We start from the raw sequence: 27,974 nt of genomic DNA, 5'->3' as shown, positions 1-27,974 counted from the left end.
TGGGTGGTGGACCCCAGGATCGCTCTCTCAGCTGCCACTGCCCCTCGTGTGGAGGTGGGGCTCCTGCCAAGCCTCGTGTGTGCGTGGGGAGGGGAGAGAGGAGGGAGAGGAGGAGGAGGGGGGAGGAGGGTGCGTGAGCCACAGGCAGTTTGTAGAGTCTATAAGTTCACTCTCCACCAAGCCACCGCCGTGTCCGCCTACCGCCGCGCACCCTCCTCCTCCATCGTCTTCTCATCGTCTCGTCCGTGTCGCCCGGGCACGGGAAGCACACGAGGAGCCTCCGAACGCGCAGCACCCACGCCATGTACATCATGCAGAAGGACACCACGTTCACCAAGATCTTTGTCGGAGGGCTGCCCTACCACACCACGGACGCGTCCCTGAGGAATTTCTTCGAATCGTTTGGAGAGATCGACGAGGCCGTCGTGATCACGGACCGGCAGACGGGCAAGTCCAGAGGATATGGCTTTGTGAGTACATTTGGCGAGCTGGCGTCTCCTCCTCCTCTCCCATTGATGATCCACAAACCTCGAGCGGGTGTGATGTCTCGCCTGTGTGTGTGTGGTGGTGTGTGTGTGGTGTGGGTGTGTGTGGTGTGTGTGTGGTGTGGGTGTGTGTGGTGGTGTGTGTGTCGTGGTGTGGTGTGTGTGTGGTGTGATGGTGTGTGTGGTGTGTGTGTGTATGGTGGTGGTGTGTGTAGTGGTGTGGGTGTGTGTGTGAATACTTACCATCAGTGTTGCGCAACGAACTCGCACAAAATATGGGTTCGAGCCTAACCGCGTGGATCAACAGAATATCAACAGTAGTGTCAAACAGCCCGACTGTGGGCCTCCCGTAGGTAGACTCGGCCTCAAACTCTTATCTCAGAACGAGTGCGTTCACAAAGGGCCCCCGAGGGACAAAGGTGGCCAAACCCACCACCCCCTCGTGTGCCCCTCGAGCCTCAATAGGTGCTCGCTAACAGTGATTGCTCCAACAGAATCCTTGTGTGTGTATATATATATTTTAAATATCTCGCTTCTCGTGATATGGGAGGTGGCTGCATGGTTCGGCCGACAAGCCCAGGACTCTGGGTTCGATGCTGCTAGCCGGGTCCGACTCGGCCTCGGTTCTAATAGGCGCTCGCTAACAGCGCTTTGTCCGGGGGTCTCTCACACAACGCTACACGTGGGGGGCTCTTTGTGGTGTGGAGAGTCGTGCCTTGTGTGGCGCTGATGGGTGGTGCGGTGGATTGGTGTGGGATGGGGTGGTGTGTGTTGGGGGGGGTGGGGTGGTGTGTGTTGGGGTGGTGTGGTGGTGTGTGGTGGTGTGGTGTGGTGTGTGTTGGGGTGGTGTCGTGGTGTGTGTTGGGGTGGTGTTGGAGTGGTGGTGGTGTGTGTTGGGGTGGTGGTGTGGTGGTGGTGTGTGTGTTGGGGTGGTGGGGTGGTGGTGGTGTGTGTTGGGGTGGTGGGGTGGTGGTGGTGTGTGTTGGGGTGGTGGTGGTGTGTTGGGGTGGTGTCGTGGTGTGTGTTGGGGTGGTGTCGTGGTGTGTGTTGGGGTGGTGTCGTGGTGGTGTGTGTTGGGGGTGGTGGTGGTGTCGTGGTGTGTGTTGTGTGTTGGGTGGTGTCGTGGTGTGTGTTGTGTGTTGGGTGGTGTCGTGGTGTGTGTTGTGTGTTGGGTGGTGTCGTGGTGTGTGTTGTGTGTTGGGGTGGGGTGGTGTCGTGGTGGCGTGGGGTTGGGTGGTGTGGTGTGTGTGTTGGGGTTGGGTGGTGTGGTGTGTGTGTTGGGGTTGGGTGGTGTGGTGTGTGTGTTGGGGTTGGGTGGTGTGGTGTGTGTGTTGGGGTTGGGTGGTGTGGTGTGTGTGTTGGGGTTGGGTGGTGTGGTGTGTGTGGTGTGGTGGTGGTGTATGTATTGGGGTGGTGTGGTGGTGGTGTGTGTATTGGGGTGGTGTGGTGGTGGTGTGTTGGTGGTGTGTGTATTGGGGTGGTGTGGTGGTGGTGTGTGTATTGGGGTGGTGTGCTGGTGGTGTGTGTATTGGGGTGGTGTGCTGGTGTGTGTGTTGGGGTGGTTATGGGGGGTGGTGGTGGGAGGGTTTGGGGTGGTGTGTTTCGTATCCCACTCACGGCCACGAACAGCAGTGACCATTATCATTATCTGAACCGCTCCTGGGCCTCCCCTAGGTCGACTCGGCCTAAAATGAGTACCTCGTGCTATGTGTAGTCATCGCCAGTGGGGAGACAAAGGCGGCCCGGCGTGGTGCTGGCCACCCACCCCCTCGTATACAGTGCCGGCGTTCATAGGTGCTCGCTAACAGCACTTGCCCCAACACTATGTGAAGGCTACACGAGGGATCTTTATCTTTGCCTTTTGTGGTTGTAGGGGGTGGTGATTGTGCGGTGTATGGCGGGTCCGTATGGTTTACTTGATCGGTGGTGTTACATGCGATGGGGTGGGGTGTGTTGGGGGTGCTGATAGGTGACGGCGTGGTGGGCGGTGTTGTTGGTAGGTGGTTTGGTGGTGGGTGGTAGACAATGTGGTGGGTGGTGGTGTGGTAGGTGGTGGTGTGGTAGGTGTCAGGCAGGGTGGTAGGTGGTTGCAGGGTGGTAGGCGGTGGTGGTAGTGTGGTTGGTGTCAGGCAGAGTGGTTGGTGGTTGCTAGGTGGTGGTGGTAGTGTGGTTGGTGTCAGGCAGAGTGGTTGGTGGTTGCTAGGTGGTGGTGGTAGTGTGGTTGGTGTCAGGCAGGGTGATTGTGTTGCTTTCCCAGAGTCGAATGGAATAAACGTTGCTCGCGTCTGATGCATTCTTCACGAACACAATCGCCTCTTCGCGTTCAACTCGTGTGTGTGTGCGTGTGTGTGTGTATGTGTGTGTGTGTATGTGTGCGCGTGTATTTTTGTCCTCAAGGGATTTTGAAAAGTAAAATTGTTCTGGTGGTTTCATTCTTTAATGTCAAGCACTCGTTGTGTGTGTGTGTGCGTGTGTGTGCGTGTGTGTGTAAATGTTATATTTACACCTATGACCAAGTCACCCGGAATGTGCCCCATCTCGTAAGAGTTCGAAAGCTAAGCCGGCTTGAGCCTGGATAGGCTTTGTATGGGGTGCCCGGAGCAGCCGTGCATAACAGGCGTTATAGGCTGCTGCTGGGGCGATGCAGGTCGTGGTCGGTCTAGTTCACCATACCTCACCACGCCGGTCAGTGCGGTTTGGTGAATGCGCCGAGCATATCCGCACGCGAGCATAGAAGTGCAGTACAACGGATTGTGCTGCACTGCCCCCCACGTGCCACGGGAGGAGAGCTGCCCCCCCACAGTCACGTGGCGCCCTGTGGGTGACTCTCCTTGCAGGCCAGTGACACGTTGTCCTGCGGAGGGAGCTGGTAGGAACGTTGGGTTGCTCGGTCAATGGCCAGGGTCAACGGCGGCGTGGTGTATTCCGCAAATATGGCCGACTGTGAGGGCGGGCACAAGCCGGCGTGAGTAGGTTAAACGTTGAGTTTTATAAGGGCACCACGGGGTGACCAGCCCCTCCCCACCCAGCCCCTCTCCTCCCACCCCCCCACCCAGCCCCACCCTCCCTCCCCTCCCCATCCAGCCCCTCCCCACCCATCACCTCCCCACCCAGCCCCACCCCTCCCATTTTTGGATGCACGACGGACGGACACTAATCCCCTGTGGGCTGGTGTAACCAGGAGGTTCCTACCACTATAATGTTGTGTAGATATCGTGTAGATGATGTAGGCATTGCTCGTGTCGGATTGTGTGGGGAGTGGCACCGTAGCTGCTGGCCCGCTTCGCTGCGAACCTGGCCACCAAAGTTCGATTCCCGCTCACGGCCACAACACCAGTGGCGGTTATCCGAACCAATCCTGGGCCTCTCCTAAGTCAATTCCACCTCAAATAAGTAATGCACCTGGTGCGATGTGTAAACATCACCTCTTTGGAGACAAAGGCGGCCGGGTGTAGTGCTGGCCACCCAAACCCCCTCGTGTGCCGTGCCGGCATTCGTAGGCGCTCATGAACAGCACTTGGCTCAAATTCTGATGAGGCTATACGGGGGGGGCGGGGGTCTTTGTCTTTGTGAGTGTGTGTCTGTCAGAAACATTCCACAGTAATTTTTGTGTGCAAAGTTTTGGATGAGCCCGTATTTGCTATTTTGCAAAGGAGATGTTCGGTTTCAATGGGGTCCCAGCCGGTCGGAATCAAGTCTGTTTATTTGAACACGGCGTGGAGAACTCCATCCCTACCAAAGGCCGAATAGCACCTTCAGATACCTTTTTGAAGGAGCCACACATCAACACGCACGCACACCACAATACCCTCTGTCACTGCAAGAGATCCTGAAGCCGTTTACAACATTTGCATTTTTATCAGAAGTACTGAATGAATTTCGTTTTTTTTAATGAATGCGTGCTGCCTGTTGTGACGAGGCTTAGAAATGAAGCACGTGGAACAAAAAAAAACCTTCACAAATTCACGAAGAAACACGGAGAGGTTGCGGAGTGTTCTTGGGAGTTGAATCGAAGGGGATGGTCATCGTATAACTGGTCGGAGAAGTCGAGTGGGCTCTCGGCCAGACACCTCGAATTTGGAGGGTGGTGGCCAGAGGTGCCAAATGGTCCCGAGAGGACCTGTCCAAGGTGGTGGAGCGATGGGATCGGCTCGTGTGCGGCTGCTCCGTGAGTTATTACATCGCAGGACCGCGAGAGATGGCGACCACTTGACCAGCAGTGGGTTTGTCATGGCTGATGATGATGATGATGATTCGTGCACAAATTATTTACGGAATGCGTTCCAACGACTCGTTGTTTCTACAGACAAACAAGTCGCATGAGGTGTGAGTGGAACACTGTGTTGATTGACCTATCTAAACTGGAATATTACTTAACTAATTGACTGGATAAAGCTGCCTGGTGTAAGACTGTAGATTGGAAACACTCTTGATTATTGCTGCAAGAAAAACCACCTCACTACGTCGACATTAAGCAGTAATCTGTATTAATATCGAGTTGGTATTAATGGGAATGGGTGGGAAATGGTGTACAGTTTCTGTATGAGATGGTGACTCATTTGAGTACTTTATCTCAATTATACATGAGAGTGTGTTTGCGTCAGCGCACCGAACGTGGAGGCCCAAGTTCATTTATCGGCCAATATCAATAGGGGCTATCTGAAACCACCCTGGGACTCCCCAAGGTTGCCTCGGCCTTAAATGAGTACCTGTTGCGGTGTGTATTAAACGTTGGCACTGGGGAGACAAAGGTGGCCGGTTGCGGAGCTCACCACACTGGCCCATCGTTGCACCATCTCGGCCTTAACTGGCACTCACTAGCAATGCTTGTCTCAACAGTCTGCGTAGGCTATACGAAGAATCTTCGTCTTCACATCATCACACCTCCAGTGCGAACACAAATAAGCGCGTGAAGACACATATTCCACCGTGTGGCCAACATAGATTGTTGGGACAACGCGGCACGTGACGGGGTGGTACGGCCAGCAACATGGTCCTCGTTTCTAGCTGCGTCGACCCAGGGGAGCCCACCAGGACCGGTTCAGATATTCATCGCTGATGTGAGCCGTGAGCGAGTATACATCGAACTTAGTAGGTGGCCGGTTTGGTAGTGCAGTGTGCTAACCACTGCTCCACTGTCCACACACACACATGCGGTAGGCACACAAAGACCTACACAAATCCATACAGATACACAAGACAAAGATCCCCCATATAGCCTTAACGGACTGTTGGGGCAACTGCGGTTAGCGAGCACCTATGAAAGCCTGCACGGCACACGAGGGGGCGGATGGCCAGGACCACACACATCCTAGCAGCTGGTCCCTTTGTGTTGTGGGTGTTCATTGTCTGGCTCGCTTGGTTTCAGACTCACCTCGCGGCATTAAGCACCGGTGAGAGCAGGAGGGACAGGTGCAACTCGCAACTAAATTCGAGATTGGATTGGTGCCGAATGTATTTGGTGTAATAGGACTCGCATTAATCTAGCAGTGGAGCGACCGTGGCCAATGATGTACGTGTTGGTGGCAGGTGGTTTGGTATTGTAGGATTTGGCTTCATCCAGCAGTGGATTTATCCCGATCATATAGGGTTTGGTGGGGTAGGGTTTCGTGTTTGGCGGTGTGAAGTTTGGCCTTCATCCAGCAGTGGAGTGGGCCATGTCTGACAATGATGTAGGGTGTTTTGGTTTGGCATTGAGCCGTCTTAGGTTTGGTTAAATATTTTAACTTCAATTGCCATTAGCCCATACAAAAATATACCAATGTTCACTTTGCACTGCGTACGTCACAAAAGCATAGGGCCCACGTGGGATTGGCTCTCGTGACATTGCTCTCCATATTGCGAGCCCCTTGTTTTCCCTCCGCCTTTTTGTGTTGGGTGTAAGCGCACAAACAACAATGATGATAACAATAATAAAAGGCAATCTATTAACAGTGTTGGTTTGGACTAGTTTTAAAATAACACACACGCACAACAATAACAAACGCACCGCGCTCTTATCTTGCCCATATGCACTTGTGTGCCCTTGGCAGGGCCGGATTAACGCAGGGGGCTTTATGGGTTTGTAGCCCGGTGCCTCGGATTTTTAGGGCCTCCCGGAAATATTTTAAATATAAATAACTAAATAAACCGATGTATCGTGGCTGATGTACCCAACGGGTTGTGGGTGGATCGTTATACGTCGCGAGCGTCATGGGATGTGGTGGAAGCCTTAGTCCAGCAGTGAATTGGCCATGCTTGACAGTAATAATGATGGTGAATGAATGCTTGAAGTGCAATACTGTAGAACTGTAATTAATCGTACAGGTAATTAGGCCATTCGCCAGGCCAGGGCTTAATCTCTCACTCGATGTTTTCCGGAACGCTGCGAGGCTGGGCTTGGAGAGTAGTGATTATTGGAGTAAGGCACTACCACTAGAATAAAAGGTATGCCTCTCCATTGTAATTGTGTATTATTGTACACCTATGTTTATATAATCTTACGAACAAGTTTGTAAAAAACAAATGTAAGGCCATACACAAGGTGAGATAGATGTGACTGGGTGCCAAGATAATTGCTGCAACAGCATTCCGGACTGTTCCGGCAGTGTGTGATATTACCAGTTTTGTGGCATGATTAACGCAACTTTGTTACTTTTTAACCTTCAGTTATCCTTACAATTCATAGATTTAAAAAACGGAACTGAAAATACGTATCCGTGGTGACTAACAATGGAGTGTTTGACTTTGTCGACTAAGGGTGGTGGTGTTGGTAACAGAGTTCGAGAACAGGAACTGACTTTACTACTAAGGCCCCCCCTAACGAGAACAGCCCTGGCCCCCCTCAAACGTAATTTGGCCCTGGTCCTTGGCCGTCCGACACACAATCCAAAAGCTCGAGGGAAAGTGACGCGTACGATTTTGAAGCGTCCCTCCAGAATGTTTGGCTTGTGTCACTTTGACGACACTGCCGTGGGCTTTAACGTAACGTCACTGCAGTGGCTAAAGTCAATTTACAGTCTTTTTTTTCCTGTTTTGTTCCCTCAAACGAAGCTTCAATCTTGCCCGGCACAGCCCGGCACAGCCCGGCACAGCCCGGCACAGCCCGGCACAGCCCGGCACAGCCCGGCACAGCCCGGCACAGCCCGGGACACAGAGAGCATCTGTCTCTCGTCTCCATCTGTCTCCTCTCTTTCTGTCTTCTTTCATCTCACTGGCACCTCTGTGTCCCATCTGCGTCCCATCGGTATCTCGCTTCTCTCATCTCACTGCATTTTCTATCTCATGTCTATATCGATTTTGTTTATAAATAGAAAGGTTGTTGGTGGGGGGGGGGCTTCCCAATATATTTAAAGTGAAGGGTCCCCAATGGGCCAGCACCCCCCCCCCGCTACAAGATAAGAGGTGTTTGTGTTTTGAGTGTTTTACTCCCGAGGGCAGCTGCATAATTGTAGACGTCCACATTCCAGACGCTTTAGAGATGTCGGGTGATCAGTTGGCAATAATTACGACTTGGATTATTTTCCTCTCTGCCCGGGCTGGGCATCGTGTGTCAAGCAAATTCGGTTAGGACCGTAATCGAGAGGGGGAATATTGCGCCCACCTCTTCCAACAAAGAAGAAGACATGCTCGTGAACGCTCGCGAAGCAGCAAGGCGTGCGTGGCCGTGACGAAGAGATTTCGCGCGCAGTCTGTACCAACTCCCGCAGACCGAGGTGATTTAATAAGGTTGCTAGAGACTGCAGTGTGCCCAGCAAGACCACACACGGCGAGTGGCTGTAAATGTTTCGGGCATACCCCTGTTTGCGCCCGGGATGCGTTCCTGAAAACAAGAAGGTAAATTGAAAGTACGTAGATCGGTGCTTATTTTTGGTGGCTTGTAACGTGGTGCAGTGCCTATAGAGAGGATGCTCAGTAACCCATTGCACATTATCGGTGTGAAAAGTAAGTGTATAGCATTGATATATTAATATATATTACCTTTGTCTATCTAACCTATAAACATTATTGTTTGTCATATAAAAAAAGAGTTCACACTTGTATAATTATAGTCGCCGTAAATACGGTGTGTGGCGGTTACGAATCCGAATAGAGTAGAAATGAGAGAGACTAGAGCCAGTCAGGGACACTCACGTTTGGGCGCGATGTGGCGCGTGAATGTTTGCCGTGGAACTTTAATCGTTTGGGGCTGAGTGGGAAAGTTCTTAAATCTGAAGAACGTTACGGCGAGGTACACGCTCCGTTACACGGGATTGGGTATCAATAGGTTGAGCAGGTTGTAGTGAAAGTACGTGTAACGTGGGATGGTGTATATCGGGGTAATACTGTTGATAACGATTTTTATTCGTTCACCAATTGGATGCTCTGATGTTATTGCGTGGAATCAGTCGACCCGAGTGAGTCACGGTGAAATGAGACTTGACTAAAATTAAACGCCTAAAATAATCATGCAGTCGTTGTGGCGAATATGCCACCACATAAATTGGCAGACAGTACGCCTCCTTCACATATCTGCCCCTTGGCAGATCAACATTTAGTTTTTATACCATCAGCCACACGGCATTCTGGCAGTGCATACATTCAGCAGCATTGGTTCAACGCAAGCAAATTCTTGGGCCGGTTGGAACTTTCACTGCTTCATCGGCTTGCAAGGCTGATTCGAGCAAACTCGATGACATTCGGGGTGTCATCAGCAGAGTCAAGCCTGATGAATCACTGAATGTCGAAGCCAGGTCCGGTGCTGTGCGCGTCGTCCCAACGCTTCTGCAGGTAATTAAAAATACCGCGGTTTGAGAACAACAACAAAAAGTAAAAGCGAAAACGCTGACTGCGTTTTGACTCCGGTAACGCGTGTGGATATAATATATTCTCCGGCGGCGTTCGGCAAATGCGATTTTGGCCACCCCACGCGCCACTTGGGGCCCGGCGCGCACGCTGCGACTTGCAGGCCGAATACTTTCGAATCGCTCACTGCCGCGCGCGAGTGGTGGGCGACCTAACGATACGAAACAGGTTTCCACCAACACCACCACCACCACACACAACGACCCCCCCACCCCCCAACACCACGTAACACTGCATCACTTGTAAATGATCAACTTTGCTTTTATGAAAGCGCCCGTTGGGTTTGTATCGCCAGGGACTGGCGTCAGGGGAGTCGCCAATCGCAGATTGTCTGTGCGTTGGCGATTGTTGCCGTTCAATGGGACAGATGGAATATTATTGTTCTCGGTTTATATGGGGGAGCCTTGCCGAGTCTCAAGACTCCATTTCCCGAGGGTTCTGCCACATTGTTTGCCATTTTTGGTGACTTCCCTGTCGAGGATTCTGAGAAGAAGCCAAAATATGCCGAGAGAAAACCCACAACGCCATCTGAACAGACAGGTCGACAACCCGCTATCTGCACTGCCGCCCCAGCAGCTTGAAAGGCTGACAGCACACGACGGTCTTTGCGTGATCCGCCAACCCTTGCCTCGCAGTGTGCAGGGGTGGAGCGGTGGCGCAGCGATTAGCACCACCGCGTCACAAATCCTGGCGATCCGAGTTCGATTCCCGGCCGCTGCCAACGTGCGCCGACCGCGCGTGGGTTTTGGTGACCTTCTTTTCCCCGAAAGAAGCTCTCCCAGGCACGTGGAGCGAAATGTCGGACACATGGGGCCGAACGGCACGCGGCCGTAACGACTTGGAGGCGCGCCGCGGTGGAGAAGCCGGTCACGGCGGCGGTGGAACTTTGGGAGCCCTCGTGGTGCCAGTCGAGCGTTTCGCCTCTAACAAAACACTCGGGAGGGCAGGCCGCGCGGAACAAATTGAGACTGATGAACCTGGGAGGCACTCGTGTGTGGCGATGGGTGCTTGTGCAGCAGCAAGCAAGCCATCAAAAAAACAAGCCGAGAGTCGGCCCTCTCAGAGACCCCACAACAACCTTTCCCCAAGGCTCTTCGAAGGAGCCGCAAATTTGTACAGCGTTTGGAGCGGAGGGCCACACACACACACACTCGGGATTTATTTTTGCGTGCGTGCGTCTCCGGAGAGAGGGGAAGAGAGATGGAGTTGAGCAAGGTGGGGGGGGCGGGGGGGGGGCTGGGGGGCGTGTGCCATTCGTTTTCACCCTGAGAGAAGGAAGAGTCGAGCGCTCTCCAACCAAGGCTGAAACCGCAACGCGTGTGGGATGGTCACCAGGGTGGGCAGCGAGCGGTGCCGCCTGCCGTCGAATCCACACCGGCCACGGCGGGCGCTCGCCCTCTGGACGCGTGGTCAATGAAAGTGTGGCCCAAATGTGACCGCGGCGCAAATGTGACTGCGGCGCACCGCAACAAACGGCAGAGCGCATCGTCAAGTCGTGTCCACCGCAGGTTCCCGTGTGAGGGCCCACTGACCCCGTGTGAGGACCCACTGACCCTGTGTGAGGGCCCACTGACCCCGTGTGAGAGCCCGCGGGTCTCTGCTGATAGGGACTCCTATTGAAAATCGGCCCCATGTATCTGAAGGTTTGTCCAGACATTGTCGATGTAAACCAGCGCTAAAAGGATTTACACTGCAGGCCAGCGGCGCGTGATGTCATCTCGTTGTGTTGCTAAAGATACTAGTTGTTATTATTGTGACGATGATAATATTATCATCATCATCGTCGTCGTAAGCATTATGAGGATAATCGCATGTAGCGAGAAAGTTATCTAAAATGCATGCGTATTCATGATAATGTTTTTTTTCTTATCTCGCGCTTTTGCGATGAGCATTTTCAAAGGCTCTGCGAGTTAATTAGCTTTGTGCATCTATATCCAGTGGCCATCGCTGTGGCAACCGTGTTGCTTGCACGACAAACACCGTCCGTCTAAACTCTCGCTTACATTCAGAATACTTTCCGCGTGAGCGCGTAAATTATTTAAAGTTCTCTTCAAACTCCGGGGTTGTTCTCGACTTGCGAGCACGACGACGTTGTCGCGACCACAACCACCACCACAACCATCACCACCACAACAACCACCACAACAACCACCACCACCAGGCTCTCGTTTAACTCTGCCCAGGTCGAATTTCTGCGGCGATGTTGAGTTGTGTGCGTGCCCCCCCCTCCCCCCATGGCTCCTTCAACAGATGACATCACTCACCACCACACTCACCACACTCGCCACCACACTCACCACCACCACCACACACGCGGGCTCTGTGTACATATCAACACCGGAGGAGGACGGGCACAACAACAACAACAACAAGGCTGACGCCACCATCGCCCCCCACTTGCTCAGGGGGAGAATTGTGCAGTGGCCATTGGGTGGTGGCCCTTAATAGGTGCTCGCCGACCCCAGCAACTGGCTCCAAAAGCCTCGATATTTTTGTTTTAGATCTAAGAAGTACTTTACGGAGTTTTTTTAATGACTAGAAACCAATGTGTAGCAGACTTAACATCTCATTGCCTCTAGATTTGAAGTTTTCGTGACTGCAGGAATCCATACTCGTTGGTTCTTTCGTGAATTAATATTTTCGACCGTCTAATTTTGGAACTCCATAGCGTAAGTGGGGAAAAAGGGCTCCGTGTCTGTAAGATCACCAGTTTACCGGCAATGATTAAAGCAGGGCGGACTGATGAGACCACTTTGTGTCGAAACCAGTCGAGTGTTTTGCTCGTCTTGAGACGATCCTGCTGAGGTTATACAATCCCAGAGGTGCGTGCGACTGATGGATTCTGTAAGCAGTTTTCAGTTACATTTATTTGGTATAGCCCTGTGAGCCATTCGGCTCTTGAATCGGGTGCAACCGCAACAAACAAAAAACTAAAACATGAACAAGAAAACATCTTAAAGTGACTGTGTGACTAAGTGCAAACAGAAAATCCAAGAAAAGACAGCAAAATATTGCAGAAAAAGCACCGTACACCAACGCTGTGTGCAAACATCCCAGTTTAAAAGAAAGTCTTTACGTGTAGAGCTAGGATATTGCGTTGATATTTTGTTTGATTTTATATATGGCTCTGTTGTTGTCAGGAGCAGTTGTCCGCTTCCCGGCGCAGATGGCATCGGTGGCGAACGGGGTTAGAACCCATCCTGAGCCCGTCCCTAGGTCTATGAATGTGCAAACATCAGCACTGGGGGGGGGGGGGGGGGGAGACAAAGGCGGCCAGGCGTGGCACTCGTGAAATAACTTGGCGGGCTACGCGTGTTGGAGGGGGTCAAATGCTGTCCGGACGCGGTTTTAGAATCGCTCCCTGGATGCAGGAAAACAACACGGCAAAGAAGCTCTGGGTAGCCGAAGCGAAATGAATGAAAATTGCAAAATAAGTCTGCGATTGTATTGCGCCATAGCGTGAGTCTCTGCGTTTATCTCGTCCCGTTGTTACTCGCACGCGTTGCAAGCTGCTCCTCGTATACACGTGAGGGTGTGCGTTGTGTGTGTGTTGTTTGAGCTGTGTGCGTGTGTGCGTTGTGTGTGTGTTGTTTGAGCTGTGTGCGTGTGTGCGTTGTGTGTGTGTTGTTTGAGCTGTGTGCGTGTGTGCCGTGTGTGTTGTGCGGTCATCTCAGTCAGTCGACCCGTGGCACCTGGGTCTGCCCCGTGACCTCCTGCCAGCGGGCGTTCGACACTTCACGTGGCCTCAAGGTGCACATGGCCTGGCACAAGCGTCGTGGTGACGTCACCGCCACTTAGTGGCGAATGGCGGTTGTTGTTGTGTGAGTCTGTGTGTGTGTGTGTTTTTCCGTGTGTGTGTGTGTGTACGGTAGTGGAGCGGTGAGCGCGCTGCCCTATGAACCCGGCCATCCGGTTTCGATTCCCGCTCACGGCCAGCACCAGTGACGATTATTTGAACTGGTCCTGGGTCTCCCCTAGGTCGACTCAGCCTCAAATGAGTATCTGGTACGGTGTGTAGTAAACATCGCTACTAGGGAGACAAAGGCGGTCGGGCGTGGTGCTGGCCACCCACCCCCTCGTGTACTGTTCCGACCTTCATAGGTGCTCGCAAACAGCACTTGCCCCCTACAGTCTGTTAAGGCTACACGGGGGGTCTTTGTCTTTGTGTTATGCGAGTGGCGTTTATGTGCGTGTGGATGGGTGAGTTATGTGAGCGTGGTGTGTGTGTTGTGGATGGGTGAGTGTTGTGGATGGGTGAGTTATGTGTGAGCGTGGTGTGTGTGTTGTGGATGGGTGAGTGTTGTGTGAGCGTTGTGTGTGTGTGGATTGGTGAGTGTGAGTGGGGTGTGTGTTGTGGATGGGTGGGTGAGTGGGGTGTGTGTGTTGTGGATGGGTGAGTGTGTGAGCGGGGTGAGTGTGTAAGCATGGTGTGTGTGTTGTGGATGGGTGAGTGTGTGAGTGGTGTGAGTGTTGTGGATGGGTGAGTTGTGTGTGAGTGTTGTGTAAGCGTGGTGTTTGTGTTGTGGATGGATGGGTGAGTGAGTGTTGTGTGAGCGGTGTGTGTGTTGTGTAAGCGTGGTGTGTGTTATGGATGGGTGTGTGCGCGTGGTGTGTGTGTGTTGTGTGAGTGGGGTGTGTGTGTGTTGTGTAAGCGTGGTGTGTTTGTTGTGGATGGGTGTGTGCGTGTGTGTTGTGTGAGCGTGGTGAGTGTGTGTTGTGTGTGTTGTGTGTGTTGTGCGGTGTGTACATTTCAGCATTGGCGTGGCACTCCCCTATTGTGCCGTGCCACGCTTAATAGGCACTCGCTAACAGTACTGCTACAGTCTACATTATAGACTGCCAGTACACTCACTTGGATTAAGAACCAGGCTACAATCTACATTAGTGTTTTTTTTTTAACTTTATATATATTTTATAAAATCTACGTGACTTTACCGAAAGAACCAAAGAATATTATTTCCTGTAGTCACGAAAGTTTCTAGTCGAGGCTTTTGTTCTCGTATGTAGGCATGTGTGTTCCGTGCTTGCGTGCCTGCGAGTGTTTTGGACGTATGTGCGTGTGTATCGCCACGCGTGCATTTTCCCCATCCCTAAAAGGTGCTCGCTGCCGGCACGATCCGCAGCGTGGTGGGATGGGCTTTGCGCTGCCCTGCCCGTGTGTCTGACTGAATGGACGCCGTGATGTGTATCGCTCGCGTCATTTCTCATTTCCCAACACTGAATTACGGGAACCCTTTCTCGGCAGCACGTGGCTGGCTATTTTACACCCCGCTCGTGCTGGCAAGGGATGGCATCTCAATGGCCATGAAATCCCCGATGAGCTTTGTCTTCACACCCGGGCAACAGCTCCCACTCGCGGGTGGGCCTGGCTGTCGAGTGTGCAGGCAGTGCAATTGCATCGCCTGGGCCCCCGGTCGGTCCCAGTGTTGCAAACTCATTGATTTGTATCGCGATGTGTAGCGGAAAACTTGATGCGTTTCTTTGAGCAAAGCGGGTATTTTGTTGTCAAAATGACCGATGACAAAGCCGGCGACTTTCTGCGACGATGACTTGTTGCAGATTTAGGAGCCATTCCAGGTTTTCTAGTAACTGCTCTGTATCTGATCACTGTGCAGTGAAAATTATAAAATGATCAGTTTAACACGTCGGCTTATGAATTATAAAAACGATGAAGGTGCAGCTCTCTAACAACTACCTCGGCTCTGCTGAAGGCCACAGTCCGCCAGGACACACTGGGGGTAATTGCTAGCAGCAGCGTCTTTACCACACGCCACTCAGGCTGCTAGGCGTGGCGATGGCAATGCTCCATCTTGAATACAAAAGAGGATGATGATGATGATGTTGATGGAGACATCGGCATGCTTTAGCCAAAATTTGGACCCAAACCACCAGGCAATTTGCCACCGCCACCACAACTGCCGCCACCATCACTCACGCCACCATGTGAATATGGCATCCCTTCTCCAATTAGCGGCACAAATTTGACCTGGCAGAGTTTTCACTCCATCTCGGCGGCTCACGTCCCCACGTGGGCCTGCCGGAAATGAATCCCAGTGAGGGCTGAATAGCAACGGGGTTTGTCCGGGTCTACGAGCCGGAAAATATTTCCTCACCCCGGCACAGCACATCGAGTACAGCTCTCTCGCTATGGCCGTCACTACTCGTCACGTGCCATCTACTCCAGTCTACCAGTGACACGGAGAAGATTGAGTGAAAATTCAAGTGCTGCTCCCGACGCTTCCACTCCCATCTCGGTGGTCTCGTGTCATATCACCACCGTTATCGCCATCGTCATCATCATCACCACCACCATCATCGTCGTCATCATCACCGCCATCGTCATCATCACCGCCGCCATCGTCATCATCACCACCGCCATCGTCATCATCAGCACCGCCATCGTCATCATCATCACCGCCATCGTCATCATCATCACCGCCATCGTCATCATCACCGCCATCGTCATCATCACCGCCATCGTCATCATCACCGCCATCGTCATCATCACCGCCACCGTCGTCATCACCGCCACCGTCGTCATCACCGCCACCGCCGTCATCACCGCCACCGCCGTCATCATCGCCACCGCCGTCATCATCACCACCGCCATCGTCACTCACGACCATCATGACAATCGGCAGCCACGATCAATCTACTGCTGGATGAAGGCCACGTGGGCCGCTAGAAATTAATCCCCGTGGGATGCTCCTGGTGAGGCACCTCCATCAATCACCGCGGCCTATGCCGCACCGCCGGACGTCCTAATTGTGGCCGTCTCTCCTTCTGTGTGTCTCTCGTGCTCGTGACGGAGAAACGCGCCTGCAGGGAGCGAGAGCGATTGCCATTGCGGGGGTTGTTTTGTTTAACCCCCCCCCCCCGCCGCCTGTGCGCCTAAACGAGGTGGCAGATCCGTAGATGTTTACGGACCTTGAAACCCACCCCCCCCCCCCCCCATAATTTAAAAACACACGCTTTGAATTCGGCAAATTCTTGCGTAAATTTCAAATGGATTTTACCAGATGCTCATCGTGTTTTAAGCTGCAAATTCCAATTATTATTACTACCGCTATGGTTATTACCGCTGCTGTTAGCGAATCCGAAACGTGTTGTGGTTTTTTTTTAAATCAAGGGATTTTTGTTTTGTATCAGGAAGTGGAATAGCAGTGTACAGTCATTCCACGGTGTACATTTTCTTGGTCGTTTCTGCGAGATGTTTTCGTGTCGTGCCCGCGGGTTGGCCGGCACGATGTTCCGACGTTCCGCTGCGCTTTCTGGTACCTTCTTCAGGAAGCACTCCGACACGGGCTGTGAAACGTCGGCCATTGTGCCAAACGGCGTGTGCGGTACAACCATAAAACACATCGGAGTGTTGGGAGTGCTCGTGTAGTAGTTAAGTCACGGCCAACACCAGTGATGATTATCTTAACTGGTCCTGGGCATCGCCTAAGTCGACTCGGCCACAAATGAATACCTGCTGCGATGTGTAAACATCACCACTGGGGAGACAAAGGTGGCCGGATGTGGTGTTGGCCACCTACCACCTCGTGTCTTCACGGGTGCTACTCGTTTACATCACTTACCCCAACGTTCTGTTAAAGGCTATACGGGATGTTTGTCTTTTGTAGAAATATGTTCATGGGCAGGCGTATATATTTACTTGTACGTGTTCGTTTATGTGCATCGACCTCCGTGTTCATTTGCATATATCCCCACGTATGTCCAAATGTATCAGTGCGTGTGTGCGCGTTGGTATATATATGCGTGTCACAATATTCCAAGCGTTGCCACACATCTTTCACTACTCGTGTTGAATGTGAATGGCTCCACTCGCTGCTCTGCCCAGCGGCTCGGTGTTGTTCGCACGGGGCCTGGTGCTGGGAATTAAATGGGGGGAGAGGGGTGGTGGGCCGGGGGGGGGGGGCTGCCCAATTTTTCCCCTCTGCCTCTTCGAAGCCCCGCAGCCTGGGGCCCCATCCAGCCTGCGGGCTCCGGTGGAGTCTCACCGGGCCCTGTGTTAGCTTGTGGGTCACTGTGTAAATCCATGGGGTCTGTATTTGAGCCGATGGAGGTTTTGTCTGTGTGTGTCTATATATTAATCCATGGATCTCAGTTTTCAGTCTATGGGTTTCTATGCAAGTCTCTCGTCCTCATCAATATGCGAGTCGATGGGTTTCTATGCAAGTCAAGAAATCAATTTAGGTCTATGTATGGGTCTCTCTCTGTAAGCCATGGTATATTAATCAATATGTGAGTCTTATGTGTCTGTATGCGAGTCGATTTATCGGAAGTGAGTCTATGGGTGCCGGGAGCATGGTTGACATCGCCTCCTGGTTCACCAAGTTAGATGCAGTCCACCACCCCCCCCACGCATGTCCAGTCTCCCCTCTTACATAGCCTGGTGGCTCCATGGGGCCCCGGTGCAGTTGCACCGCCTGCACACTCGATGGCTGGCCTGCCGTACCACTGAGTGATGGCCGTCGCCGGTGCCCCCTCTTTGCGGAGCGAGCAGCCAGTGGTGGCCCAGGTGTTCCCGCGCCGTGCCTCCCCACCGCTCGCCACCGCGACCCGCCAACCCCCGCCGACCACTTGTTATCTGGGGCCACGCAGCCCCGCGCGCCCTCCCCCACCACACCACCACCGCCACTCTCCCTCCCTCCCTTCCCACTTTCCGCTTGGCAGCACCAGAATTTGGCCAAGGAGTGGCCAGTTGTTTACAGGGCATAGGTTGGCGGACGGACAGATTGATTCGTGACAGAGCTGGGCTCTGATTGGTTAAGCAATCGGTGACTCGGCCAATGATCGGTTTGTTCACGCAAGCGGTAATGTGGGAAACGGTTGGAAAATAAAGTTTTGCATCCGTTTGCACGCGTGCTGCTGGACGGGAGGTGCTGGGTCGGTGCTTCGGGACATCGTCATTATCGGCCATGTCACGCTGTGCCTCCCGTAGGTTGGCTCAACCTTAAATGAGCACCTGGCGTGGTGTGCAAATGTCAGCACGGAGGAGGCAGGACAACCAATCGTTGTGATGGCCCCCACCACCCCCTCGTATGCTCTGCCAGACTTAATAGGCGTTCTCTGATAAACGCGTTCTTTACATACCCCATATTTAGAACCCTTCACATACCATATAGGTATCCATGTGTCGGTGTGTGTCTTGGGGTAGTGGTGTGACTGGTTGGAGCACTGCACTACAAGCTAGGCGACCAGAGTTCGATTCCCGCTCAGGTCCAGCATTGGTGACGATTATGTTAACCGGTGCTTGGGTCTTCCCTAAGTCGACTCAGCCTTAATATGGAGTACCTGTTGCCTTGCGTAAACATTGTCATTGGGGAGACAAAGGCGGCCCGGGCGTTGTGCTGGCCCACCCACTCCTTCAAGTACCGCACCGACATTCATCGGTGCTCGCTCACAGCACGTGGCCCAACCATCTCTCTTTAAGGCTGTAAGGGGGGGGGGGGGTCTTTGTTGAGTGTGTCTGTGTCACACATACGTGCACCATTATTGGATATTGCTGGTACTTTATATGTTTGGATGATTGCTGGTCAATTAATGTGCTTTGTTTAACCAGGCAAGAAGAGTCCACTCAGATGTGTAAATAATATGACTATAATTTATAAATGTTTTTAACGGACAGCTGGAGACCCACAATAGCATGGGAATTTGACATTATGTGGTGGGTGGGAGGGAGGGATGGCGCAGCAGTCGGCACACTGCGCTGTGAACCCAGCAGCAACCCGAGCTTGATTCCTAACCGCAGCTAACATCAGCGACTTGTGATATACCAACCAGTCACTAAATCCGCACTGACCACGGTGGTGAAGTATGGCCAAACAACCCGAGTGACTGAAACGGAATGGGGAGCAGAAGCGTACCGTGGTTGGCCTGGGTGCCCTGGTGCAAGGAATGAAACGGGGCCCCCTCTCCAGTTCACCCCCCACCCCCCAGTTTCCCCCCCCCCTTTCTCCTTCGTATCCCAAATCCTGGGCCCCTTTGACACCCGTGGGCCCCGGTGCAGTTGCACCGCCTGTACACCCGATACACCGCTGGTGGGCAGTCCATCATCCAGCCAGTGGATTGAAAAAAGGGCTGTACAGTGAATATCGTCAGTGGTTGAAATTCCACATTCACGTGGCGGGGACGAGTCTACCCAAAGGAAATTTGCTCTTGGCTTCCCCATGAAGTGTGGTACCTGTTTTATCGACGCCCGAAGGAAAGTGATGATGGGCTGGGTCAACCACCCCCCAACCAGGATTCGAACTCGCACCCTCGCGATTGCGAGCCGGCCCGCTGGTGCCGCTGGGCCGCCCCGGGCCCGCCGCGCTCCGCCGACTTCAAAACGCCCGCGGACGTCGATGGCGGCTCTCTGCGACGCTCGCTCGCTCGCTCGCGTTAAAACCGCCGTTAATGGAATTGAGTCGCCGCGCCCGGTGGGGGTTCAATAAGAGACGCGATCGATGAGGTGGAGACGGGAGAGGGGGCGGGGATTTGGGATTGGGCCTCCTCGGCGCCGTCAGGTCCCCCCTCTGCCTCGGGGCGTTAAATTTGTGAATTTGTGCGCCGGGCCCTGAAGGCGCGTGGCGACGGGACCCTCCTTACACGGCATGAGTGCGATGCCCGTGACGGCCTGACCTGGTGACCCCCGTGTGACCCCGCGACCAGAGACTTGGGCCACGATGGAGCGAGGATGGAGGGGCGGTGAACGTGGCCTCACCGGAGCGCGTTTTGCCGCTCGCCGTTATTTTTTAGTTTTTCCGCGAAATGTTTTGCTCGGTGTGATCCCAATCGAGTAATTTGCAAGTAATGTTTCAGTATTGCGACGTTTGGCTAACGCCGGTTACATTGTGAGTGGATGCTGTGGTAGAGGTTGCCCTGGTTATAACCGCAAGTTTAGTCACCGTAACATCCATGGTCGATCCACTGCTGGATGAATGCCTCCCCAAGCTGCCGCCGTCTCTCGCGAATCCTGTGACGTAACGATCCACCCAGCAAGGGCTGCATTCATCGCTCCACCTCCCATCGTTGTTGGCACCACCATCGTCGCCATCATTATAACAACAACAACAACCACCGCCATCAATGTCCTTCGAGCTACATTCTTTGACTAGAATACAGGAATTTATAATAATAATAATATTGAGGGGGGGGGGGGGCACTGAGCCTTCAATGGCCGCGGGGTGGGGGGCTCAGCCCCCTCCTGCACCCCGACGCCACGGGGCTCGATGAAGATAGGTCGATTGTCGTCACTTTGGTGGCAGAACAAAGAGAATGTTTCAGAAGACGGGAAAGGGCAGTAGCGGAGCCCCCTTTGTTCCCTTGCGAGCGCTGCCGCTTCCACAGACTCCGCTGCTCGTTGTGGGGGGGGGGGGGGGGGGGGGGTGGGCGCATCGGCCTGGCCGCGGCGTCGGCGGCTCACGATCGCGATGTCCGGCTCCGCGATGCGCTCCGGGGTTTTGTTGCCGTTTGAAGCCTGCCGCCGGTGCCCGACGTTTCGCTCCCACGTGCTGAGAGCTGCTTCTGTCCAGAGTTCTCTCTGGCAGTAAATGAACAAGCGGGCGGGCGAGTAAATTGTTGAGTGAATGAATTGACGAGTGGGCTAGCGAGTGAGTGCAATGCGTGAACTGTGTGCAGCTCCTAAATCCATTCCTGAAGAAGGTCCCGGCACGCGGAGCGGAATGCCAGCCATTGTGCCGAACGACGCACGGCATGGCCCAAAAGCGGCCGCTGAGCACAGGGCCCGAAGGCCCAAAACGCCTAGTGGCCAGTGACAAGCGGCACTATTGCCAATGTTATAGACAAGAGTGTAACACGTTTCTTAAGTTGAACAAGGTTCTTATAAGAGATTGGGGAAAGAGTCGATGATGCAAAGAGAATTCTCAAGTGCGGCAGTGTGAGGGAAGAAACCAAAAGTGAAGTGTTGTGGGTGGCTGGGTGGCTGGATGATTAGGTGGGTGGGTGGGTGTGTGGCTGGGTGAGTGGGTGGGTGGCTGGGTTGCTGGCTGAGTGGGTGGGTATGACCTGCAAGGTGGTGGTGGTTGAACACAGTACAGCGGATGAGAGCGAGTCCTCAACGAGGATGGAGGTTCCACGAGTGGATGGGCAACGCTGTTCGCCCAATTGAGCGATGGCCTCCGATGCACTCGGGTTTGCGTGTGGTCTCGCGTTGTTGTGTTCGAGGAGGATGAGAGAAGGGCTTCTGCCATCTGACAGATGTTTACCACACTCGCACTACTTGAACATTTATCATTTTGTATCTGTTGCATACAAATATTATTGATGATGGTGGTGCTGATGAATCTGTTGCCACTAACTGTGGTGGTTGTCGTGGTGATGCTGATTGCTGCTGCTAATGGTGATGGCGGTGGTAGTGATGATAATGGGGACGATGACGATGTTTGCAGGTGACGATGGGAGACAGGGGAGCAGCGGAACGAGCCTGCAAGGACCCGAACCCGATAATCGACGGACGCAAGGCCAACGTAAACCTGGCGTACCTGGGGGCCAAGCCACGGGTGCTGCAGCCAGGTGAGGGCAACAAAGCAAAAGTTTAGGGCCTCAAGTAGCTCAAGAGGCTCCCCGGATTCATGAAAAATAATATCAATGGGGCACACACCCACAGGGCTGAATCTCTCACCCGATATTGCGGGCATAAGGCACTACCACGAGAGTACAAGTTACGCCTGTCCATATTAATTCTATGTTATGGGGCGAGGTGGATGTTGCTGGGCCTCCCCTCGATCAACTCGGCCTCAAATGACTACCTGCTGTGATGTGTAAATATCGCCACCTAGGGAGACAAAGGCGGCTGGGCGTGGTGCTAGCCACCCACCCTCACTCGTGTGCCAACTAATAGATGCTTGCTAACAGCACTTGCCCAAAACGTATGTTTCGGCGATAATATGGGGAATCTATGTCTTTTGTTCATGTTTGTCCATGTGTGTGTGTTTTGTGCATGTATGCGTGTGTAGATTTGTGTGCGTATGTTCGTGTGTGTATATCTGCAATGCATTTTGTGCATTCATGGGTGTATTTGTCTGCGCGTGAGCGTGCGTGCGTTCGTTTTGTTGACTCGTTTTCTTTCGCGTGTTTTCGTGCGTGCATTTGTTGCTGTCCGCAGGGTTTGGCCTCGGGATGCAGCAGATCCACCCGGCTCTACTCCGGCAGCAGTACGGGTGAGTCTGCGCCCCTCTTCCCATCTTCCTCGTTGTCGTGGTAACCATCATCATAATCATCGCCGTCGAATTATCATCATTATCATCGCCGTCAAATTATCATCATTATCATCATCATCGTTAGTATGGTATTGTAAAGCTCTGCTATGCAGGCCAAACTAAGCGGGAAATGTTTCTCAAGCACAAAGCGATCCACGTGGGAATCAAACGGCGATCCCCACGGTCCAGCGGGGTCTCGGTGCCGCCCCCCTCCACCGTGACCCCTGACCCCTGATCTATGACCTTCCCCCGCCACATTGTAGCCGTGGAACAAATGTGATCGACATGCTGCTGCTTCTCAGTCTCATTGAGCAGCACCGACTATGTCGCCCTGTTTGTGCATGGCGGTCGCCAATCCAAGCACCATCCATTCAGTGCAGTATATTATATCTGTCCGTATATTTATTATGTAGGCATTCTTCTGCGAGACCTTGCAAGACAAACAGCAGTCGTCGTCTCGAGCCCATGAGAGATGGCCGTGGCTTTTGGCGTGGGAGTATGGAAAGTGTACGGTCCAGTCCAATGATAGATTTTTCTTGCGAAACAACGCTAAGCAGTGCGAGGTAACCTGGTACGGCCTAGGGCATGTGTTCTCCGGTTGCGTCAATCGGCCGCGTGCTATGCCACCAGTGGCCTCCCACGCTCTCTCGCTAGGTCCAGTTGCGCGATGTGTACCGTGCAGGATGTGTGGGAACGCCGGGTTGAGAGGGGGCTGCGTTGGCTGGGTCATGTAGCCCGCATGCCCAGCCACCGCATGCCAAATCGGCTTTTGTTCGGTCGAATAGAGGGGTTAAATAGGCGCAGTGCGGGCGAGAGCAGAGATGGAGTGATATGGTACGAGAGGATATGGAGCGGAGTGGACTTGCCGATGACTGGTACCAGCGGTGTCAAGATCGGCCTCTGTGGAGGAGCTCGTGAAGGACGCTACTGGACAGTTGGAGGCAGTCGCCCTCCAACAACAACGGAGGGCGGAGGAGCGATGCTCGCAACAACGAGCGGAGCGCCGGGTGGCTAAAACACAGCAAGTTGGCACAGTAGGGGGCACAGGTGGTGCAATCGGCCACTCATCTCGGTCATTTAACCCATGGCACCTGCGTCTGTCCCGTGACCTCCTGCCAGCGGGCATTAGACACTTCACGTGGCCTTAACGTGCATCTAGCCTGGCACAAGCGCCGTGGTGACGTCACCGTCACTTCGTGGCAAATAGCGGGTGTTGAGGAGGGGGGGGGCCGCTAGGCCTCACTGGCCATCGTCACCGCCACCGGTCGCGAGGCCGTCGTGGTAATGCCCTTGTCCGTCCCTCTGCGATCAGGCTAGCGACACAATACGTCTACCCGCACGCCATGCTGCAGCCGGGCCTCCTGCTGGGAGCCCACACTTCTCCGGGCGCCAGCGCCGCCGCCGCCACCACCGGCGCCAGCACGCCCTGCTACCTCGAGTACCCGGGCGGCGGCTTTGCGGCGCAGTACGGCGGAGCGTACGACTACTCCTACGCGGCGGCCGCGGCCGCGTCGGCGTTCCTCCCCGCCGGGTACGCGGGATACGCGCCGGCTCCGGGCTCTGGCGGCGTCATGCCCGCCGGCGCCTCGGCCTACCACCAGCAGTACGTCGTGCCGACCGCGATGCAGGATCGCGTCGTGCAGTGAGACGACGGGCGGGGGGGGCGGGGGTGGGCCGGCCGGCGGCGATGGTGATCGTTCGACGGCGATGCGCGGGATGGAAAAACGAAAAAAAAAACGACAACAGAAATGAGGGAAGGTAATAATTGGTAAACAAAGAAAAAAGTTAACGGTGGAAAATTATGAAAAAAAATCGCAAGTGGGAAGAATAATGAACACGAACGATGACACGCCCTGAGCTTGTACCGACTACTTTGCTGCGATGGGTCGGACACGTTCTGTCGCCCGGTCTCTATTTTTAACCTTCCCGAAGCGAGAAGATTGAATGTCGACGCACAGCAGCCGCAGCAGCAGCAGCAGCAGTGTAACAATGTTGAGCACTATATTAATGAATTCACACGCTATATCGTTATTGTTCTATTTTTTACGTTCCGTTTGTCTTTACTTTTGACGACACTGCTCCGTCTCGGCGGCGCACGGCGCACTCTTCCACCGCAACCACCATCGCTGCGGCAAACTATGCCTCCGATGTGAACGGCGAAACGGAACCCCGGGGGGGGGGGGGACACACACACGAAACTACGGCGAAGCCGACCGGCCACGGGGGTCTCGACAGCAACCGGCCGCGTGCCCGGTACGCCGGCTTCTTCCTGGGTCCGTTCGGTGTAAAAAGGAAGCTCACACCACTCTCACCCCCCCCCTCACTCCTGCGCTGCCACAGACAACGGTCCTCCTCCTGCAGCTCGACACGTTGGGCGAGGTGGAGGAGAGGCGAGTGGGTCTCCGTAGTCCGGTTCTGCAGTCTGCCTGGCTCCTGCTGCGTGTAGTCTGATTGTGTCTCGTGCCGCCCAAAAGTATCGCTGCATCCTGCGCGCGTGTCTCCTGCTGCCTGTCGTCTGACTGCAGTCTGCAAATGTATCGTGTCGCCTGCAGTGGGCCTGTGTCTCCTGCTGCCTACAGACTGTGGCTGTAAGTCTGCCTGTGTCTCCTGATGGCTTGTGGCTAGGTGATGTGTCCAGCTGTGTGACTTGTTGTTCTGTAGTCTGGCTGGGTGACTTGCTTGTTGCAGGTCCGCCTGTTTGGCTAGTTAGCTGTAAGACCGGCTGCGTGGCTTTGTTGGCTTCAGTCCGGCTGTGTCTCATAACAGCTGTTGCTTCCTGCTTACCAACCATAGTCCGGTTGCAGTCCTCGGCATTCTGTGGATTTTGGCAAGTGCTTAGGACCAACCCAGATTCTTAGTGTCACCGTGGACAAACCCTCCCGGGACCTCGGATCCAGAGCAAAGATCTCACCTGGTCGCCTGCTCACTCACTCGCTAGTATTGCCACTCGGGCACTAAACAGCTTCTTCACTCACCGCTCACTTGCCCGTTCGGTCACTCAACCCCTTGCCCGCTCGCTTGCCCGCTCACTCATTCACTTGCCCGTTCAGTCACTCAACCTCTTGCCCACTCGCTTGCCTACTAACTCGTTCAACTACTCGCTCACTCACTCAACAGCACCCCCCCCCCCCCCACTCCATGAAGACAATCTATGCAACGTGAAATCAATCTTGCGTTCGCAGGCAAGGATGAGACGACGCATTAGAGCAGTTATTTTTTTTTATGATCACACGAACGAGGCAGAGCACGGTCGAAGAGGCCACCGTCGGTCTGTCTGACTTTGTTCCAGGGATCGACAGCGCGATGATGATGAGATGAATAATCGAACTAGCAAAAAAAACAGACCTGAGAATCCTGACGATTGAGCCTCGCAAAGATGTCGGCGGCTTCCACGTCTCCCTCTCGGTCGCTCGCCAAGCAGAGAGATGCTCCGACATTCGACCGTACGCCAGCAGATTTGTGCGTCGAGCCAGCATCGGACATCGACTGGTCCTAGTCTGCGGACGTCGAGTTGTATATCTAAAACGGCTCCGTAAAGGAGCCCCTGGGTATTTTCCTCGTGTTTATTTTGTTGTTGCTTTTTTATTTATTTTCATAGCGTAAATCGGTGACGTCAAATGCTGGATAATTGTGGTGGGGGTTTATTGGGGAGGCGGGGGGTGAAGGGTAATGTGGAGTTGAAACACGACTGTGAGCAACTGGATTGTGGGTATTTTTCTGATGGGCAGTGTCGTCATTTGGCAGACGTTAGGGAACCCGCGTTGTAGGGCAAGTAAAATCGGTTGTGAAGATGTAATTCTCACAAGCGAGGAAACGTGTTTTTTGACGGGCGCATCATCGAGTGTTTGTCTCCAGAAGGCTCGCGTCTTAACAACTCGCCAACACCGTGAGCTCGCGCGCGGAAACAAACAGTCGCTCAATGGGGGGGGGGGGGTGGGGGGGGGGGGGACTCATTTACGCGAATGAATTCTGGGTAACGACGTTAGGTGACGTATCATGATGGCGCACGGGGATGCTGCCACAATGATCAGCGGCGCGCTGGACTCCCCATCCAGAGGTCGCCGGTTCGATTCCACCTCCCTGCGTGGCAGTTGAAACAAAATGGGGGGAGTGGCGAGTTTCTTAACCCCCCCCCAACCCATCTCTGCCCACCCAGCGGTGTCGATGGGTTACGCCGCAGGCGATCTGCAGGTCGTTTGTGGTGGGGTCAAGTGTGGCTGCTTCCACCTCTTCCAAGCAAGCTGGCCCGCGTGGAAGAGTAGGCCAAAATAAGCCCCGAGAAGCTCCCTTTTAGCGGAGAGGCCTCTTCTGCCAGCAGTGCCCCGCTTGAACGAGCAACTGCAAGGCTGCACCTGTGCCTGGTGGGAGTGTGCGCGCCGCCGTGCGTTTCCACGGTACGAATGTGATGACTACAAGCTACTGTTTAAACTGTTTACAAAATCCTCCGCCACCCCGCAGCCCCGGAGGGGTTTCAAGAAGATCATCCCCGAAGGGGGCTTCCGTGGCACAGTAGAACGTCGCGTATCCGACCCGTCACGCGTCTGCCGCGATCGATTAACCGCTCGCAGCGCCAAGTGCTGCGTGACGGTCATCTTCCCCGAGGTGTCCGTAGAACCGAGCCTTTCGCGTGCGATGCTGATCTCACGTACATTCACTGTTCCGTAATCTGCTTGTGTGTAGCGCCACTGTTGATGTCTGTGGGGTTATCCACTCATGTGACCATTTGACACGTACGCCTAATATTTGTCTTGTCAGTCCTTCGGCGGATCAGATACGCGACGTTGCGCTGTACATCTCTGGTCAAATTTTTTTTACAATTCGTTTTTACGATCGTCGTCATCGTTATCGTCTTTATTATTATTGAGAGTACTATTAGTAACATTATTGTAAGAAATAAAATGTTAAGATGCATCATGTGCAAATAGCAGAACGGATACTTGTCGGGGTTTTTTTGTACAAGTCACGTGCATAGACTTAAACAAAGATGAAAATGTTAAACATTTAATTCATGATAATACAAGTAATTTAGTTGCAACGCCGGACACACACTCGCACACAGAGCGGAACGTCTGTGTGTTTCGTTGGCGTTACACTGAGCACAACATTTCACTTATGGTGGATATGCCAATAAATGCATCGTCCGTTCACCCTGCGCGCTCCCTGCATCGTTCTTGACCGTGATTCGTATCGGACGGGAGAGTCCGGAACACCCGCCGCTGTTCCGGGATCAGTTTTTTCCACCCAGCCAACATCCATCTTGCCTTGTTTTGTCCTCGTGATACTGCGGTGGCGGCGGTGATGATGTGTTTATAGGGACACGGGCTCAGACTTTATACTTTCACCCGGCAAGCCACCCCCATTAAGCTGGGGGAGCTGCTGTTGCCGGGCGAATTTGGGTTCAGAGGTGAGCCGGGTGACGGTGGAGGCTTGTCCTGCTGCACGTGATGCTGGCTACCCA

General features: G+C 53.6%; 1 protein-coding gene across 1 annotated transcript; it reads left to right on the top strand.

Annotated features, from left to right (window-relative positions):
* The first annotated feature begins 111 nt into the window (after positions 1-111).
* On the top strand, positions 112-27,663 carry LOC144725034 (RNA-binding protein 24-like). Its single transcript, XM_078604471.1, has 4 exons — positions 112-470; positions 21,707-21,830; positions 22,423-22,477; positions 23,829-27,663. Exons 1-4 carry the CDS (start codon positions 303-305, stop codon positions 24,160-24,162), a joined length of 681 nt encoding a protein of 226 aa, XP_078460597.1. The 5' UTR covers positions 112-302; the 3' UTR covers positions 24,163-27,663.
* The last annotated feature ends 311 nt before the right edge of the window (positions 27,664-27,974 follow it).

Source organism: Lampetra planeri, chromosome 22, assembly GCF_965212315.1.
Source record: "Lampetra planeri chromosome 22, kcLamPlan1.2.h2, whole genome shotgun sequence".
Lineage (NCBI taxonomy): Eukaryota > Metazoa > Chordata > Hyperoartia > Petromyzontiformes > Petromyzontidae > Lampetra > Lampetra planeri.
Note: the sequence above shows the minus strand (reverse complement) of the source record. Positions and strands in the feature narration are given on the sequence as shown.

Excerpts from the sequence above, each read along its gene's own strand:
- LOC144725034 (XM_078604471.1), top strand. The coding sequence starts at position 303 with ATGTACATCATGCAGAAGGACACCACGTTCACCAAGATCTTTGTCGGA. Across the intron at positions 471-21,706 it reads AGTCCAGAGGATATGGCTTT|GTGACGATGGGAGACAGGGG; the intron begins GTGAGTACATTT and ends CGATGTTTGCAG. Across the intron at positions 22,478-23,828 it reads CTACTCCGGCAGCAGTACGG|GCTAGCGACACAATACGTCT; the intron begins GTGAGTCTGCGC and ends CTCTGCGATCAG.